Source organism: Drosophila miranda, chromosome XR (genome assembly GCF_003369915.1).
Source record: "Drosophila miranda strain MSH22 chromosome XR, D.miranda_PacBio2.1, whole genome shotgun sequence".
Taxonomy (NCBI): Eukaryota; Metazoa; Arthropoda; class Insecta; order Diptera; family Drosophilidae; genus Drosophila; species Drosophila miranda.
Genome location: NC_046674.1, coordinates 9,980,212 through 10,000,000, shown reverse-complemented (window position 1 = coordinate 10,000,000; position 19,789 = coordinate 9,980,212). Strand labels below are relative to the sequence as shown.

Below are 19,789 nucleotides of genomic sequence, written 5' to 3'. Positions count from 1 at the left end.
TCAAAATCAAAGTGCATTCCATTATCACACAAACAACAATCGCAATCATTCAGTTGGACACACACAAACACACACATAATCAATCTATCGAAGCGATCTTTAATCGATCAGCAATCATCAGCGAATCACTGAATCATCACCCAACACTGCCACACCTCATGATCATTCCCGACAATTGGCTAAACAGAGAGCACAGATAGAGAGAGAGAGAGAAACACCGGAATGAATCTAATTTGAGTTTTCAAAATGAAAGCGCACTATTTTCAGAGCTGAACAAAAGCCAAACCAAACCAAGACATAAACTTAACGAAACCACAGTGAACGAATACCAGTGTTGGCTAACAATGCGCACAACTATCGGCCGTGGCCCAAGGTTCAGCTACAATAGCGTCCAGCACAAGGAGGTGATCACCTAAGCCCACAGCCCACAGCCCACAGGCTTTAACAATCGAAAAGCAGTGACAGAACCCAGTGATAGTCCCAGCTAAAGCATCAGATAGGCCACACATTCCAGTGATTAGTGATCAGAGATCAATAATCAGTGATCAGTAATCAGTGATTAGTGATCATGTCGTCGGATACGAACTCGTGCGCCAGCTTCTTTGCCCAGGAGCATACCAATGCCACACTGTCGCAGTACTTCCAGCAGCTCAACTCTCAGGTGGCTGCCGCTGCGGCCGTGGCCAGTGGCGGGGCCCCCAGCAGCAGCAACAACAACAACAACAGCAGCAGCAGCAGCAGTGGCAACAATAGCAGCGGCAACAGCGACAGTGGCAACGATGGCAGCCTCACCGGATCGACGGGCACCCTGGATAACCATCGCAGCAGCGTCAGCAGCAATGATTCGGGCAAGAGCAGTGCAGAGGGCGCTGGCGGTGGAGGCGGTGCCAGTGGCAGTGCCAGTGGCAGCACCAGTGGCTTGAATGCCTGGGCCCTGCAGCAGCAGCAACAGACGGCAGCGTTGCACCACCAGCAGCAGCAACAGCAGCAACAGCAACAGCAGCAACATTTACAGCAGCAGCAGCAGGCGCATGCACACCAGCAACATGCTGCCGCTGTGGCTGCCGCGCAGATCCAGCAGCAACAACACACACATCACGCTCAACAGCATGCCGCTGCCCAGCAGCAGCAGCACCATCCCCATGGACCGCCTCATGGACCTCCCCATGGACCGCCCCATAGCCACCCAGCGCATCCACACCCCCACTCGCACCAGCACCCGCACCACACCCACCCACAGCAGCAACAGCAGCAGCAACAACATCATCACCAGCAACAGCAACAGCAGCAGCAACACGCCCAACAGCAACAACATCACGCCGCCCAACTGGCCCACACCCTCTCCTCGGCAGCGGCAGCCCCCGCCCCCAACAACAGCAACAGCGGAAGTGGAAGCGGCAGCACCCACTCCATCTTCGGAACCGGAAATTTCCACTACAAGAGCAACAACTCGTGGACCCTGCCGACGCTCACGTACCAGAGGCTCTACCAGGAGAACCCCCACTACCAGCGGAGCGCCTTCATGGATCCCCAGGGGAATGGGGCGGCAGCAGCAGCAGCAGTGGCCGCTGCCGGCTGCAATGTGGCAGCAGCAGCTGCGGCCGCGGCTGCCAATGTTGCTGGTGGCGGTCAGGCCGTCGTCAATGCGAGCTCCAATAGCTCCAGCAGCAACACTCCAGCAGCGGGAGCCCTCAATCCCAACAGCAATGTGGTGGCCAGTCAAAATAGTAGCAACAGCAACAACAACAGCAGCAGCAACCCCAACGCCAACACTAATGTGTCCTCCGTGGATCATGTGGCAAATGCAGTGGCAGCGGCAGTGATTGCCAACGAGCATCAGAACCATTTGAACAGCCTCAAGGCGAGATTTCAGCCATCTAGCTCAGGTGAGAGGCGATCGAAGGCGATTGCAAGGGATCGGGATTGGCATTGATTGGGAATATCTCTGCACAAATATACAGATATCTGTATGGGTGTTTCCCAGATGTACGCATTGCAAGTGCTAAAAAGGTTAAAATAAGACGCATTTTCTAAATGATCTTTCTAATATTAAGTAGCTCTTGATTAGCCCTATAATTGGTTCTAAGTTCGATTCGTTTTCGAGGTTTTTGCAATAAACCAAGGCCTTTGCACGGAGAAAAAGTACACGTGGTTTTCGCGGAGATCAATTCAAATTCAAGCTCAGATTTCAGGGAAACTCAAGGCCATATATTGACGCGAATTTCTGATCTATTTTGTGCATCGATGTCTCTGTAAAATGGTTATAATTTTTAAAAAGGAAATTTAAACCTCTGTCGCACGGCACAGATATTTCTTGGCTTAATACAGGTTAAGGAATATACCTTTAACAGAGATTGGGCCAATTTTCTGGTATTTTCTTCAGATAGTTCAATCTGTTAGAGAGACTTTGAGGAGAAACTTAGATCAAGCATCACATCTTTCTTCTAGGAGAAAATAGTAAGGGAAGGATGACCATAAAAATACCAAGAAATACCGAAAACATGAACTTTTGCTAATTTTAATAAGTTTTCAGATCAAAGCTAATGAAATAATATGTCAATTGTATAGAATATATGTTAGAAATTAGTTTTAAGAGACTTTTATTGTTTTTTTCGGCATGGTGGAAAATCCTTTAAGCCATAGGGAGAGAAATGTATCGTTTAATGGCAAACTGTGGTTAAAAGCAGCTCCAATGAGACCCCCTAATACACAGAAATAATAGGAATGTCCATATACAAGTTTTAAGGTGCTCAAAATATACTGAATGTTTCAGTTTCTTTTGCGAAAATTTTCCATTGGGGAGATCCCGAGAATTCCACACACTCTACAAAGTAGATGTCGCTCTCCTGCTCCCACACCCTCGCTGTCTGTCTCTAACTGCAACCCCCACACCACCCCCCTTTCCGTCTATCCATCCACCCATCCCATCCATCCCTTTCATTCCAATAGCTGATGTCATCGGACGTCAGCGGCGTACAACTTTGCGCATTTCCAGCTCAAAGTCAAGAAAGCTTGCGGCGCACACGTGAGTGGACTGACGTCGTCTGTCGTCTGTCGTCTGGATCGAATGCGAAACGAAATACAGATATAGATACAGATACAGATACAGATGCAGGCACATGTATCTGCGACTGTCACTGCAGATATGTATCTGTATTTTTGGAATTTTTTAAAGCGTTTGTCAGGTCCAATGTCTGCCTCATTGCCCTACCGCAATGAGATTTTCGTTATTTGTTCAACTCAAAGAACCTTTCATTTATTTTCTTTTCGTGTGATAAGACTTTCTGGCGACCTATGACAAACTGCGTTGTAATTCAATTTGTTATCAGTCTCTCTCTGTCTCTCTCTCTATTCGATCGGTGTCTGCCTGTCTCCCTCTGTGTTTTTTTCTATTCCAACATCATTGTATTTTATGGCTGGCAATTAGTGCTGGAAAATTATTTGATATTCCATTAAATTTTCCATTTAATGAGAATTATATGGAATGTACACCTGACATTTGAAACGGTCTGTGCCATAAAAGACTTGGCTTTTCTGTTTTGTTTTTGTTTTTATTTTGTTTTGATTGTATTTGATCCTTTCTCTGGCCCTTTCAGCGCTTTTTGATCTACTTTGTCAATGCATTTGGCACAAATTTTGGTGGTCCTTTTTTTTTTTTGTATTTTTTAGTTGGTTTCCCTTTGAAAAGCGCGACTAGGCTGCCACCAGCATTTTCCATTTCCATTTTGCATTTCCATTTTTTTTGTTCCTTTCACGCTGAGGTCAGTTGGATGATGCATTCGGTTTGATTAGATTTCGGAATTAGGCTGATGAGATTTTTGATGGCAAGTGATGGAAATATGCATATGCCTAATGAATGGCAAATGTGGGTGGACTGCACCTACTGTGCGCCCCTCCCCCCTCCCCCCTCCCCCCTGCCACCGCCTCCTGTTCGCCCATTCTATTCATCATTTGAGCGGTGAAATTTGTGCTGTATTGAATCCACTGGAAATGACCTTTTAAAGGCAGAATGAATAATAATTTGTACGGGCAGATTCGTGTGGGCTCCGAGTGTGGGGAAAGCTGCGAGTAAAATGGATAAATGACAGTTTTAGCGGCCTGTGGGTGGGCCCCCCATGCATGGGAAAATACATATAGTATTTATATGTATATATATATCTGCCAGCCTTGACTGCAACGATCGTTATTCTATAAATTTTCCAATGATTCTCCAAGCGGACAATTTCTAACTATTTCTCTGTTTTATTTCATTTCCAGGTAAGCTTCAATCGACTTGAAAAATTCTGGAATGGCTCTTGTTTTTTGTGAATTTTGAAACATTTGTGTGTTGTTTTTTGGCTGGTAAGCTTTTCATTCGTATTCGTATCATCCATCGTGGGCGGGGAAAATGTGGGAGGGCTTGGCAAGCTTGCAAAAAGCGTTCACATTCACTCGAACGCAGCGAAAGCTTTGGCGGCTCATCTCACTCAAAACAAAGCTGCTGCTGCCGCTGACGCTTTCGCTTACGCTTACGCTAGCTTTGGCGCTGGCGCCGGCGCTGGCGTCGCTGCTGCTGCCTGGCATGCGCGTGTGGAAAATCTACGCTTCCGCATCTAGTGCAGCGGCAGCGCAGCTCACACGAAGCGTGGCGAAGCGCACGAAGGCAGAAAGACAGAGATGGAACGCAGACCCGAAGTTTGGCAGGCTGCGCTGCACGAAAGAAAGTAAACAGGCGGAGAATGCGCAAAAAAGCGACAGAGGGAGAGAGAGAGAGTGAGAAAGCGGGAGCAGAGCTGCGACTGCCGCTTTTATGCTTTCGGTTTCAAGTTTGGCTTTGACGTTGGCTGCGCAGTCGCAACATTTCGGTTACTGCTGCTGCTGCTTCTCCTCTGTAAGGGGGAGAGGGCGGGGCGTCGGGGGTCCCCATCCCCACCATCGAAGCTGCGTTGCATGAGGCTGGCCTGGCGACGCCGCGCGCGTTCACTCAGCGTTCGCAGTCCGGCGGCACCGGTTCGTTTCTCGGTCTCTACGGCGCTACCCAAAACTGAAAACCCAAAAACGGAAGACCACCAACCCGCAACCGTACCGTACCCCCCCCGCACCGCATCGCATCGCACCGCACCGCACCGCACACTCACTCTCTGCACACAGATGCAAACGAGCCGAAAAACCCATAAAATACAACAAAATATACGACGCGTGTCTTCGTCTTTAGCACGGCCTTAGCTTTCGAATTCGAACTCGAAATCGTGCGAACTTGTGAACTTTCGTTTGCCCCCCTCCCCGAAGCTGTGCTGGCCAAAGGAGATCCTCCCGCCCGATCCTCCCGCCTGGATTGCAATTTATTTGTAGTGCAGTGTAAAATATAGAATTTCTTGTATCTTTAACGAAAAGTGAGCGAGCCTACAACAAAGTGTCCAAAGAGAGATGCGAAATACATACTGTCATAGAATAAATACAAAATATCAAATATAATAAAAAAAGAAAAGAAAAAGAAATATATCTATATTTATTGACTCGTAAAAAAGCAGAGGGAATTCATATAAAAAAAACGCTAGCTGCCATCCCCAACAACAACCACAGCTACAACAACTACAACCAGCAGAATAAGTGCGACGACAACTGGCAAAACAAAAAAACAAAAAACACAAACACAAAAAAAAACCGCATAGTATATAGTATTGCTTAGGTTTTTGCTATTACTATTGCTGTTGTTGCTGCAAATTCAAGGTCAAACTTTTCTCATCGGCAGCGAGAACCGATCCGAGCCGAACCGAAACCCAGTGCCCAGTGCCTAGACCCCAGACAGAAGCAACAACAACAACAATAGCAACAGCAACGATAACTATAAGTACGCGGAATAGTTGACAACGAAATACAGCTGAAGCGGCGGGCAGGAGGCGTAGTAATAATAGAAAAAGCAAACAAAACAAACAATAGAAGAATTGCGAATGCGAAAAAGCAAAAACAGAGAGCAAGAGCGAGGAAAAACAACCAAAACTAAGACAAAGAGCGCTCAGAACTTTGCGTTTGCGTGTGTGCCGCTTGCGAGAGAGCTTTGAAGGCGCTCAAAAGCTGCCCTGCCCTGCTCTTCTCTGCCCTGCTCCGCTCCGCTCTGATCTGCTCTGCCCTGCTCTATTCTGCTCGGGTTGATTGGCTTTGGTTGTGTTGTTGTAGCTGTGGTTAAAGTGCGGTGATCGTCGCAGAAGAATCAGAAGCGGGGGCGAGAAAGGGGGCGAAAGAAGACACACAGCGCGTGCGATAAAAAGCTGTTCTAAAATTATTATTTTTTTGTTTGTTTTTTATGTGTGCATTTTTTTTTACACATTAGAAATCAGTTTTACCTGAACTATTTTTTTAAGAGTTTAAAATTAATTCAATTAACAGCAGGCGCAGCAGAAGCAACAACAATGCCTATGCCTCTGAGAAATTGAAACAAAAAAATATAGTGTAAATCGTATAAACTAAATTTAACAACAAAACTCAAGCAAATTGTGATCTCAGCAATGAGAATGGACTATCAAATGCCCCCGCCAGCATTGGCCCTGCAACAGCAACAACAGCAGCAGCAGCATGGCCTGCAACACCAACAGAATCAACTGCAGTTGTTGCAACAACAACAGCAGCAACAGCAGCAGCAGCAGCAACAACAGCAGCAGCAGCAACACCAGCAACAACAATTGCTGGGCAACATGGCGCAGACGGCGGCCTTGCCACCGCTGAGTAGCCTGCCCCTGCAAGTGGTGCACAATCTGCCGCATTTGCTGGCTGGCAACACAAACAATAATTCCAACAACAGCAACAGTAATGGGAGCAACAATAACTCCAACAACAATCAGAATCTCAACAATGGATGCAACAACAATCTGCTACGCGGCAGCATGCAACACCAACAGCACCAGCAGCAACAACAACAGCAACAGCAGCAGCAACTGCTCAACAATCTCACCAACAATCTCACCAACGGAAACAATGTTGCCAATGGAGGAACACTGCCGCCGCCCACGCAATTGTTGCAGCATCATCTGCAGCATTTGGCGCATGTGAATGTGAATGCAGCGGCGGCTGTTGTGGCAGTCGCAGCCAACAGTCTGCAACATGCCACAAACAACAACAACAACAATAACAACAGTAGTGCAAACACCAACACCATTCTTAACCATAACAATCTCAATATTATAATCAACAATCATGCCTCCCTCAACAACAACAACACCAATAATAGCAACAACAACAACAACAATCCAACAACACCAAATGCAAATCTCACCACAGCCACGCCCACTGTTAACACCGCCTCAACGGTGGCACAGCAACAGCAGGCGCATGAGAATAGTTTGGTCAACAGTTTAGTGGGTGTGATTAACAACAGCAGCAACAACAACAGCAACAATAGTAACACTCCCAACACCAACACCAACAACAACAACACCAACAGCAACAGCAATGCTGGCGGAGGAGCAGGAGGTGGTGCCACCAGCGACGAGAACAATCGCTGGACACAATTCCAGGTGCAACAATTGTGGAAGCAACACGCCAACTATTTAAATGGTATGGATAACAATTTTATGTGCCACAAATGGGGCATGGGGCATGGGGCAGCCCATAAAGCCCATTCGAAATAATGATGAAATTCCCACTTCAGAAGGGAAAATCCTTACAAATGTTCCTCATTAGCAATGCATCATCTTCTAAGAGGATTTTGTGCACACTAATCTTTCTATTAAGAAGACAAAACTTGGATAATTACACGATGCACGCCCGCTCCGCCCCGTGCTGCAACAACATGTTGCTGACAGTGGCAGGTTTTGACCTTAAGTTCATTTCCTTGTCTCTCACTCGTCCACAAATTGATTGTATATGCTCGACTAATTATTCTCGCCCCCTCCCAAGGCAGCAGCACCCCAAGCACCCAACGATCCAACGACCCTGATGTAGTGTGCGAGTCGGCTTACATCGATTCGCGCCAGAGCCAGCGCCAGCGCCACAAGGGGGCACATGTTGCAGCTGCAGCTGCACTACCCCTTCTTTATATTTGGGGCTCTGACTAATTGAAGAGACAGGAGGCTTATGACAGGCAAAAGGTGGCACTGGCACTGGCGGTGGCTGTGGCGGTGGCTGCTGCTCTATGGGTTCAGTGTCGAGTGTCGAGTGTGCTCTGACATTTCCGCGTGGGGTAGGTCCGTGTCCCCGTCCCCCCCACCACCACTCGAACAGTGTCTAAACTTTCAAACCTTTCGGACTCTGTGTCTGTGTCTGACTCTGGCATTTCACAATCACTTTTGCTTTCAACTTCAACTCCCAACTCGAGGCAAGGGCCAAGCGGCCAAGCGGCCATGCGGCCATGCGGCCTGGGCACCTCCGGCAACAAGTTGTTCAGAGCGCGACATTTCCAGACAACTTTCGTTTCTGACTTTTCGGGTGCTTTCCATATAGATACTGTTCATGTATAAATATTCCAAGCGACTTTTGTTTTTATTATAATGTATTTAAGAGCCCGAGACCGCCCGAGCACCCGCCCGCCCGGTCTTTCTGTATTTGGCCTTTTGTTGCTGTTGCCTGCTGCCTGTTGTTGTTGGCCAAAGTTGATCTGCCAAAAAAAAGCGACAAGCCCAACAAAAGGGCAATTTTTTGTGTCTCCTCTGCTGCTGTTTCTGTTTCTGTGTGACATTGTGGCGGCATAATTTATATGTGTCCAGGCGGACAATATCAAAACTGATAAAAAGCTGCTGCCTCTTTAGCTGCCGAAAAACGCGTCAAGTTTTTACTTTCATTGGAGGCACAGCACAGCAGAGCCGATGCCTGACTCCAGCCGCTCTGCTGGCGCTCTGCCGGCTTAGCAACATCACCAAAAAAAAAAAAAAAAAAAAAATTAACTTTCACTTTTTCGGCAGTTTTTAAATTCATTTCTGTCTTTCTTTTGCTTTTATTTTTGGTAGTTTTTTGTTGACTTTGTTGGCTCTTCTTTTTGAAATAAAACAGAGACAAAAAGACACACACACACAGAGAGAGAGAGAGAGAAACAGAGAGAAGAAATGCTGAAGGGTTCCAAAAGAGTGGGAAATAAATATAATTTTATCTTAATCAAAAATGTACAATTTGGAAAGTTGCCAAAAATCCAAGTCCGACAAATACATGCATACATATATCGTATATGTATTTGTATAAATGTGCAGATGGATGGAGCTCCCAATGTTATTAGGAATGGCATCTCTTTCTTCCCCAAACATCGCTTCCAATTCCATTTCCCTGACCCCCACAGCAGTGTCTTTTTTTTTTTACTATCAAAGCCCCATTCTATCGTTCTGCCATTCGACTCGTGTGCCCGTGTTCCGTGGTCGGTGCTCGGTGCTCGGTGCTCGGTGGTTGGTTTACTGCCATCATAATCTGGCCATTCATGACTTCCTTTTGTTTAAGCTATCGCCCGGGCGGCAGAGGCCTTCGAGTCGCATTGGAGGCACAACGCGGAGACATGTCAAAAGGCGGATGGGGCAAGAGGCGTCACCGTCACCGTCACCGCCACCGTCACCGTCACACACTCACCCAGATAGGGGGCCTGCCAAAATGCAACGTATTACAGTTATTTCAATCAAAGGCGGCTACTCGTCTTGGCCAAACGGGCACACGAGAGATTGCTGCTGCCAATTTTTCGTGGCTATGACACTACTCTCATGCGCACGCCTCATGAAGGCGAGTCGCTGGTCGCGTTGCGGGTTGCGCAATCGCGGCAGAGGCAACGGAGCAACGGTAAAACGTGCGAATTGCTGGGCTGCCTGCCCGAAGTGAGAAACTTGAATCAGTGAAAGTGTGTGCTGTGTGTGGTGTGTGGCTTGTGGCTTGTGGCTTGTGGAAGAGAGCTTTTCGCCGTGCACCACGAGGCGTATGAGCGATCTGTTTCACACGTCGTCGCAAGAGGCACAAAAGACCAGAAGCACTTTGATTGAATAAACCGTGTTTTGATTACGCTTTTACGGCGAACCACGCCCCTCCACTACGCCTCTCTCTCTCTGTCTCTGTCTCTTTCTCTCCTGGCGCGGCTCCAGCTCCAGCGTGCTCTGCATATTTGAAGCGCTTTTGTATTTAGGTTTCGATGTCTCCGATCTCTGGCTTGTGCCTCGCTCTGCCCGTTCGTGTTGCAGGTTTGTGGCCCGAGTCTATAATTTCATAGAGCCAACACGATACCGTATGATTATCGGTTTTGCTTCCTTATTTTTGCTGCTAATTAACTGCTCTGCTCTGCTCGGCGGCATGGCTTTCTTTCAAAACAGCCACAGAAATTGGGCTAATGGGTTGAATGGAAAAGGCACTGCCACCGCTATGTGTGTCGCACAGCACAGCACAGCACTGTCTGTGGGGTTTTCCTTTTCATTTTCACTTTCGCTGCGGACAGTTTTTCCACCGCCCGAGAGTGAGTGTGTGTTGGCCAATTAAACTATTGCAAAATATTTCGCTGCTTTGGCATAATTTTCTATTCATTTCGTAATCACAAAGAAAGCGGTCTGCCTGTCTGCCTGCCGTTAGGGAAATTGCTTTTAAGGCCAGAGAGAGAGAGAGAGAGAGAGAGGGACAGCGAGTGAGGGGGGGTATGAAATTATAGAGCCGAACAGATTTGCCAACACGGAATTGAGGAAAAGCTTTCATAATTTCAAGATTAATGGGGAGTTTTCCAAGGCGTAAGGAAATTATAGATGGAATATCCCGAATATCCATTCTCAAGGGACTATGAAGAATGATCCCTGGGGGGATAGCCAGGCAGATCATCTAGGAAGTTTGAAACGGGCTTTGGAATATTTTTAGCCAATCTCCCGAATGGTAGGCTCTAGGCCCCCCCCCCACCCGCTGCCTCTTCTTCATGCTAACAACCCGGAAATCCAAATGTCCCGCACATTTTCCCACACATAATTAATTTTCACGTAAAATAAAAGAGCGGTAGAAGGCATAAAGCAAACAGACAACAACAACAACAACAGAAAGGCAGAAGAAGAAATGAAAGAAAAGAAAAGAAAAAACAACTCGCAAATGCAAATGAGCGCAAATGCGGAATGAATGCAATGCAAACACAAGAGACAGCGCAACAATCGAAAGTGTTACACTTTCTGCACTTCACCAACAACAACAACAACAACAACAACGGCAACAGCAATCACTACAACAATCGCAACAACAACAAACCATAAAAAAAAGAGTGCGATGTACAATCGAGCACACACAACGATGTAATACAACGAAGCACTGAAGCGACAAAAGCAAAAGCAAAAGCAACAACAAAAACTCTCGTCACAGTTGCGCCATCGACAGCGGCGCTGGCAGCAACAGCAGCCGCGACAGCGACAGCGACGCATGCGCAGAGATTCCGAGTCAAAGCAGAGACAGAGACAGAGAGAGAGAGAGAGAGAGAGAAAGAGAGTGCGCACGACAGACAGGTGAAAGGGGCGGACAGCGCGAGACAGCAGCGCGGCTCGGAAGCGATCCGACCGCATGGGTTTGCTTTACTCTTTCCTCTTGCCGAGGGTCCAACGATTACACGGAAGGGTTTGCCAAAGCAGAGATATATCTATGTCTATAGATCATCTATAGCACCCCCCTTTAGAGTGTATTCCTAAAGATATTCTCTATCGAATAACGATCGATTGATCTGTGAGGGTATATAAGGCTTCGATCTTCGAAGTCTCCCCTAGACTTTCTTTTGCTGTTGTGCAAAAAGAAAATTGCATAATTTCTTATTCTCCTTCTGGCTGCTTTACGGCATGGCCGAGCACAAAGTACTCTTCTGCTGGAAGTGGTGGAGCGGAGCTTCTTGGCAAACTTTTGCGTGGAATAAATTGTCATAAATTGAGTTCTATATTTAGTTCAATGTCGCCTCGCGCTACTCTTCTCTTCTGTCTTCTCTCTTGTTTTGTTCTACATTTCTTACTCGGAGAACTCGATTCGGTTTTGGCCATTACGGGGTTTGCGTATTTCAAACTGGTTTCTGAATGAGTGCGCTTTTGGGGTACATTTTTGGGGCCGGGAAGAGGGGGGGGGGGCTCAAGATTTAAGACTCGTTTTTGTTGGGTTTTTCGCTGTGAGCACTCTCACTTTCATTTCGCCTTTGGGGCGGGCAGGGCAAGAGCAAGAGCTCTGAGGGGCAGGTGGATGTCAGACAGGCAGAGACGGATGTGATATGGCATCCAAAATTTAATTGCTTTATTGAACACTCGAGATAAGAGAAATGGAGTAAAGAGTAAGGAAACGCTGCAGGAGGAACACAAACAGACGAGTATTATCCAAAATATTCCACACATGTGGCAAATGCAGAGCCAACCATCGATCTAAATCAGAGTCACTTAAACCCAAAATACGAACCAAATTAACGCAGCTTCATACTAAGTAAAACCCCAAAAACTACCGAAACAACAACAACAACAACAAAAAGTGAAAGTTTAATTCCAGCAGAAAGACAACCCACGGACCACGGACCACGGACCATGGTCCACTAAAAATTGTGGCCAGCCATTAACACAACAAAGGCCAGAAAACCAACAATTTACAGAAAGATAATAATGCCACTATAATAATCATAGTATTATGATTATTATTATGACCAAAAAGAGAACTTCACACAGCGACACAGAGCGGACGAGTGAGCGAGATAGCGATGATCGTGTGCGTGTGCGTGCGAGCGTTTCACCAGAGAAACAATAAATATGTTGTCGTAGGCCCGTGGCTCTTTGTCTCTGTTTCTATCTATCTGTCTGTCTCTCTCCCATTTCTGATCGCTGTCCCTCTCCCTTTCTAATGAAAGTGAAATAGTCACGAAAATTATGCAAATTATTTTAATTACCAAAAATGAGAAATTTCGTTGGGTCCAACAAAGGAGAAATACAAAAAAACCCGCAGCCAGCAACCAGAAAAGGTAAAATAAAATTTAAACTGGAAAAAAAAGAAGGTGCGAGGGCTCCGAGAGCAGTGATGACACAGAAACAAAAAATCGCTTGACCCACTTAAAAAATGGCAAGAGAAACCGAAACCGAAACTGAAACAGAAACGTCGAGGCAAGAAGAGGATTCCTGTTTGGGGTTTTGCTTCTAAAAATAAACCCCATCGATGGGATTCCTGCTCGAGACACAAATCAACGAATGAATGTTGATGACAGTGAAAGTAAACCGAGAAAAGAGACATAAATTGAGATGGAATAAGACGGAATAAAAGTAAAAGTATCTGTATCTGTAGCTGTGGAAGGGATGGAAAGGGATGGGGCAGCTCGTTTGCATCCTTCTTGAATTTATTTCTGCGATCGGATCGGATCGGATCTTAGCCCAATTTTGAGAAACAAAAGTCAAAATCATCTGTGGCATGCCTGAAGAAGTATCTCATTTGGAGGGTTCTTCAATCTGTATCTGTGATGGGATGTGAGGCGTGAGGTGGGGTGGGATCTTCCATTCTTAATTTAATTTGCTGTCCTTTATGTCCTTATCTGTATCTTTGGCTTGCATGCGTATCTTTGTATCTATCTTCTGCTGTAGTATACGTTTGTGCTGTGCTTTTGTTCGAGTTGCTCTTGTTCTTTGTTTTTTGTTTCTTGAAAGAATCAATATTGTATCTCTATTCTACCATCTATCTATCTTTTCTTTCTCCTTTTCTTCTGTTTTACAGGCAGGAAATCACCATTTTTGGGTTTTATTTGCAAAGCAAACGGTAATTTGGTTTTGGTTTTTGGTTTTTTTTTTTCGTGTTATTCTTTTATTTCGTTTTTGTTTTCTTTTTCATCATAATTCATGACATTATATTTCGTTGTCTTTGACTTAAGTTTTATTGTCTTGCGTTTTGTTTCATTGAAAGTTTTTCTCCACTTTTTTTTGTTGTTGGTTTTTTGACTGACTTTTATGTGCTTTTGTTTTGCATATGTTTTGAGAATTTGTATTTGTTTTGTTGTGCATGATTAGAGGCTAAGTTGTTTTATTATTTACCAGTTTTGATCATCAAAATTTTTAGACAGAAAGCAAGAAATATTGACTGAAATGCTGTCATAATTGTGGAATATTTTGCGGTTAAACAAGTTGAGGACAGGCTTAGCCAAAGCCTTAAGCACATTACTTTCCATTTAACCAAAGTATTTCGCTAATATAACCATTTCCACTCCTTAAACAACCTTTAAATCGTTTAAATCAGCCACAACTTTCATTAAAAACCCATGTCCTCCACCGAGACTCCCTCCCACCTAAGCCCCCCAATCGAACATCATCCGGGGAACAAGCCGGGGGCAACAACACACCAACAACAAGTGTCTAATTAAAAGGCCAAAGACTGGCACCAGCAGCAAAAAACGGAGTTACCCATACGCCTCGTGGGCCCGTGGACTCGTGGGCTCGTGTGCCGCCTGCCTGGTCATTGCATTTGCAGATTTTCAAGTCCTAATTTTCTCCAACACTGCAGATATTACTTCACACTCAGACAACCCCAAGCACCCACATAGATACACACAGATACACAGACACAGTTGAGCATTTTCACTTACGCTTTGGTGAGCACATCGAACGGCAAAAAAAGAAAAGATATTACTTCATTGCACAGACCAGAAATGTGTTTGGAGAAGCAATGGATGCGGCAGCAGAAAGAAGGAGCCGCGGAGGGGCCTGGGGCCTGGTCGGGGCTAGCCACAAAATGGCATAAAATTTCGCAATAGTCGGTAATGCAAAAAGCACAAGCACAAGCAACAACAGTAAAAAAAAAAAGCATTTGCAAATGAAAGTGAGAGTGAATAAGAAAGCGGAAACTATTGCGAGCCGAAACCAAAGACGGCAACTGGTTTCTGTTACTGTCTGTGGCCAGAAAACTCGTTTTTGGCTGCTCTGCTCGCCCCCCTCCCCGCCCCCCGAACCTCTCGTGGAAGAAATGAAAGAAATCAAAGAAAAGGGGAGGGAGGAGGGAGAGAAAGATCATGCTCTGCTGCGCATGCGCAGCGTCTAGGCAGACGCTAGAGCTTCAGCCAGCAGCGGCAGCGGCAGCGCGTTGAGAGAGTGCTTTCTATGAGAGGAGAGGGGAAGTGAGTGATTGACGTGACAACGAGAGCAGAGGAGCAGCGAGCAGCGAGCAGAGCTTAAGCCGAAGTCTTATCGGCTTCTGCGCAGCCTTGGCAGCCGCAGCAGCAGCGCTTACAACATTGAAGGCCTGCCTATCCCTGCGCCTATGCCTGCGCCTGCCTCTGCCTCTGCCGCTGCGCTAAAAGCTTTTGCATTTTGCGGCTCTTTCTTTTCTTTCTTTCTGCTGAGTGAGTTTTTAGTTTTTTTTTTTTGTTTTGGCTGGCGATAAAAATCAGTTTGAAAACAGCTGAAAAAGTTTCACTTTCGCTTTTTGTTGTATATTATACGAGTATCTGCTGCTTCCTCTTCAGCGGCGGCTGTCTGTCTCCCTGTCTCTTTCTCTTTGTCTTGTGTGTGTGTGTGTTTTGTTTGATTTGTGTGCTTGTTGGTTTTGTAGTGTTTTTTTTTTGTTTGTGTTTGTTTGCCTGTAACCCGTTTTTATGGTCGCTGCTGCATGCGGAAATTTGCGGAAATAATGCTCGGGAAATGTTGTTCCCAGGCTTTTCTGTTAAACTGTGTCCAAAAGAACGTAAATGGTTTATATAATGGATAGATTGACCCACTTAATAAATCAAACACTCATCGAAATCTTATCGTTTGGTTCGTTTGACTAATCAAAGTACACTGTTTCTATCTTTTGTTTGCAGGCAAATCCACATCGAATAGCAAAGAAATCATCTGTCCGGATGACAAGTACAAGGAGGAGGGCGACATCTGGAATGTCGAGGCACAGACGGCGTTTCTTGGCCCAAACCTTTGGGACAAGACACTGCCCTACGATGCCGACCTCAAGGTAACACAAGTTAGTATCATTCTTCATCGCTGCGTAGTGGCTGCGTCTCTCTCTCTCTCTCTCTCTTTCGTACAACAACTCGACAATCAACCAATCAATACACATGCACACACACATCCACAGACACACATGCACTCCACCCACAAGTACAGTCATGACAAGACACAGCGAAACAGTTAACGTGAATGTTATCGATTGCTTACTTAGTGCGAGAATAATGTTCTCATCATCAGAGCTCAGTGATTGTGTGACTAATCGAACCGATCGATCCGACCGATCCAACCGATCCATCCGATCCTCGTTTATATGTTTTTTTTTGTGGTTTTTCATTGCTTTCCCCTTCTTCTTTCCATTCCCCGGCGCCGTTCTGCAGTACGCCGACTTAGATGAATTCCTGTCGGAGAACAACATACCTGATGGCCTGCCCGGCACCCATTTGGGACACTCAAGTGGTCTGGGCCACCGTTCCGATTCGCTGGGCCACGCAGCGGGCCTGTCGCTCGGCCTGGGCCACATAACCACAAAGCGGGAACGGTCGCCATCGCCATCCGATTGCATTAGTCCCGACACGCTAAATCCGCCATCGCCGGCCGAGTCAAGTAAGTAAATGTGCAAATGATGGAGTCCATCGAGTTGTCGAGTTATCGAGCTATCGAGTTATTGCACTGTCGATATTTTCATTTGAGATTGCAATAGAAATCATAATCAAAATCGACAAAATAATCAAAAAAAAAAAGAAACCCACGACAGTCTTCGACAATCGGGAATGCAATCGAAATCGGTAAATTATCGGTATTTAAATCGCAATAGAACAAATTTCTGGATATCCAAATCGAATGTTATCAAAACCTCCATCATTATTGTTATCGGGAATCGAGAATCGAGGACCGAGAATCGAGAATCGAGGACCGAGAATCGAGAATCGAAGACCGAGAATCGACAATCGCTTTCGTTATTTGTGAATCTGCTTGACATATTGTTGTTGTTAATTTTAAACATGTTTAAACACAAATGGAATGGACATTGCTCTCTTAACTTAAATTATAATTGAGACCCGTATAAGTAAATTTTAATTTAAGTTACCCGAAAAAGAAATGTCTTATCAAATGCTAAATGTTAAAGATAGAGATACAGATACAGAAACCGAGAGAGATCGATCTGTCGTCTCTCAATGATTCACTCAATGATTCCCATTCCAATTTGTGCAAAAATGTAAAAAAAAAAAGAAAAAAAAATAAGTAAATTTTTTCGATTAAACTTTTCTGTTGGTTAATTTTGAGGTTGATTTTTATGATTTTCATTTAGCACGAACAGTCTGTGAAACATTGTTAACATTTAGTATTTGATATTCCAGCATTTTCGTTTGCATCATCGGGCCGTGACTTCGATCCGCGCACCCGAGCCTTCTCCGACGAGGAGCTCAAGCCCCAGCCGATGATCAAAAAGTCACGCAAACAATTCGTTCCAGATGAGCTCAAGGACGACAAGTACTGGGCCCGTCGGCGAAAGAACAACATTGCGGCGAAGCGATCCCGCGATGCCCGGCGCCAGAAGGAGAATCAAATCGCGATGCGAGCACGCTATTTGGAGAAGGAAGTGAGTATAAATACCCCGATCTCTAAGTTATAATCCATCCAAAGGGTATATCCATCATATCTAACCATGTGTCGCTTCTTCCCCGACAGAATGCAACATTACATCAGGAGGTGGAGCAGTTGAAACAGGAGAACATGGACTTGCGTGCACGTCTATCGAAATTCCAAGATGTGTAATGATAAATACAATTTTGTGACTTGGCCTGAGGACACCACAACAATTAAATAATGATAATTGATAATTGATAAATGATAAATGATTAATGATAATTGATAAAATAACAATAATCATACGAGTAATTATGATAAAACCACTACTAATAATGTTTAGTAAAAGCAGACATGAAACCTACACTAAATATAATATATATATATATATATATATACATATATATACTATACAGAAATATATATATATATTAGTAAGCAAACACACACACATACACACCCCTCACACCTATACACACACACAGAAATACCTACAGAGAGCAGCGGCAAGCTCCGCTTAAAAATATTTATTTTTTGTGCTTAAAACACTTAAAACAAAAAACGAAGAAACGAAGAAATGTAAGCATACAGTTTTTTAGAGTAGCCCAAAAGAAAGTCAGAGCGCAAAAAGCTCTCCGAAAGCTCCGCAGCCGCAGCCGCAGCTTTTTGCCTTTACCGTAGCCTACTTCCGAGCATCCTACACCACACACGAACACACACACAGACACACACATAGAAGCCGACCCTAAAATTGTTACATTTTAAATTGTTTGATAGTTTTGTAGACTAGTTTTATGAGAAACATTTTCTTCTGCCTTCGCCTCCCACTTTCTCCAACTAATTTCTCCACAGCCCCCTCCTTCATTCTACTTTCTTACTATTCATATGTTTTTGTAATTAGTTTTTCGGTTAAGTTTAGCTTTTGACAGAGCAAAGGAGAAGAAAAAGGAGAAGAGAGAACCCTCAAAGCAACAACAACAACAACAACAACAACAACAACACGACACGCACCAACAAAAAATCATATTGTAAATAATTTCGTTGGCTTTTTTTTTTTTTTAATCAAACTCAAAACGAAAGCAAATGCAAAAGCAAAAGCAAAAACCATAAAAAGCCTAAGAAAAACTTGTATAAAGAAAATTGCAAAATGAAAACCCACAAAAAAAAACAAAAACAAACAAAAAAAAAGAGAACACAAAAAAGGAAAAGCTAAGAGAAAAACCATTTAGAAATGAGCAAAGAACTTCCCTCCTCAGTTGCCGGGCACTTGGCAGCTGTTTAGTTGTTAAGTGAGCTATGATTTTTTTTTTTATATAAACCTAAACAAAGAAAAAACATTAAAAAACCAATCTACAAAATGGACAAAAAAAGAGGAAGAAGAACATGCAGCACAGAGCGAGCAAGAGAGAGAGAGAGAGAGAGACACACAGACAGACAGACGCACGACAGGGACGGACAGTGCAGAACTAGTGCAAAAAGAAGAAAGAAAAAAAAAGAAAAAAAAAACAAAAACAAAAAACTAGAAATGGAAATGGAAATAGTTTTCGTTGTTAATTTGTTGATACTACAGTAACCTCTACAGTAATCCCCCCCCAAGAACTAACCCAGACATAGTCAGCTGGTTAAACATAGAGAGGGCGTACTGTACTCTCGTACTACTCGTACTAACACACATCGTCATACCCCCACACACACACACACATACATCCATCCATCCATCCATCCATCCATCCCCCCACTTCACTTAATTTTTGTTCACTACTTTTCCTACTTTTAGTTTTAAAACAATTTTATTCATTTGTATACAAGAAAAATAAATGCTATTTCTTTTGGTGTGATTTTGCAAGATCTTAAAACAAAACAAAACAAAACAACAAATATAAAATATATAAAAACAAAACAACTTTTTTTTTTAAACTAATTAATTATGTTACGATAAACAAGCAAAACAAAACAATTTCCTAGTTAAGTTTATTAATTATTATTATTATTATTATGATTATTATTGTTTGTTATACCTTTGAGTTACATTTACCTGCATACAAAATATCTAGAGACTTAAGCAAATATATATGAAAAATCCACAAAAAAAAAAACAACAACAAGAACTACAACAATTACAATTACAAAAAGAAAACGAAATTTAAGTTTTATATTCAGCAAAAAGGAGAAAAAACGGAAGCTAAAATGGGAAGAGACGAGAAGAGACGAGAAACAGAAATCTAATTAAGTTCCATTAAGCACTTTTTCTTTACAAATTTCAATAAGTTTTATTTATTCTATGGAGAAATGTGCAAAACCATTCAAAAGAAACAACAAACAAAAGCAAAGATTGAGCATAACAAAAAGCTAAAAAGAAAACAAAAACAACA

At 44.1% G+C, this 19,789-nt stretch overlaps 1 protein-coding gene across 15 annotated transcripts in view; it reads left to right on the top strand.

The window, feature by feature from the left end:
* Positions 1-19,789, top strand: part of LOC108152321 (hepatic leukemia factor) — a 44,754-nt gene extending 24,965 nt beyond the window's left edge. The window contains exons 2-7 of one of the 15 annotated variants that reach the window (XM_017281557.2): positions 254-1,886; positions 13,615-13,656; positions 15,689-15,834; positions 16,208-16,433; positions 17,174-17,430; positions 17,520-19,789. In XM_017281557.2, coding sequence (XP_017137046.1) covers positions 569-1,886; positions 13,615-13,656; positions 15,689-15,834; positions 16,208-16,433; positions 17,174-17,430; positions 17,520-17,606 — 2,076 coding nt within the window. In that variant the 5' untranslated portion in view covers positions 254-568 and the 3' untranslated portion in view covers positions 17,607-19,789. Of the gene's footprint in view, positions 1-253; positions 1,887-4,257; positions 5,625-6,394; positions 7,531-13,614; positions 13,657-15,688; positions 15,844-16,207; positions 16,434-17,173; positions 17,431-17,519 lie in introns of those variants that run through there. The other 14 variants (XM_017281562.2, XM_017281556.2, XM_017281559.2 and 11 more) reach the window with 14 other exon arrangements.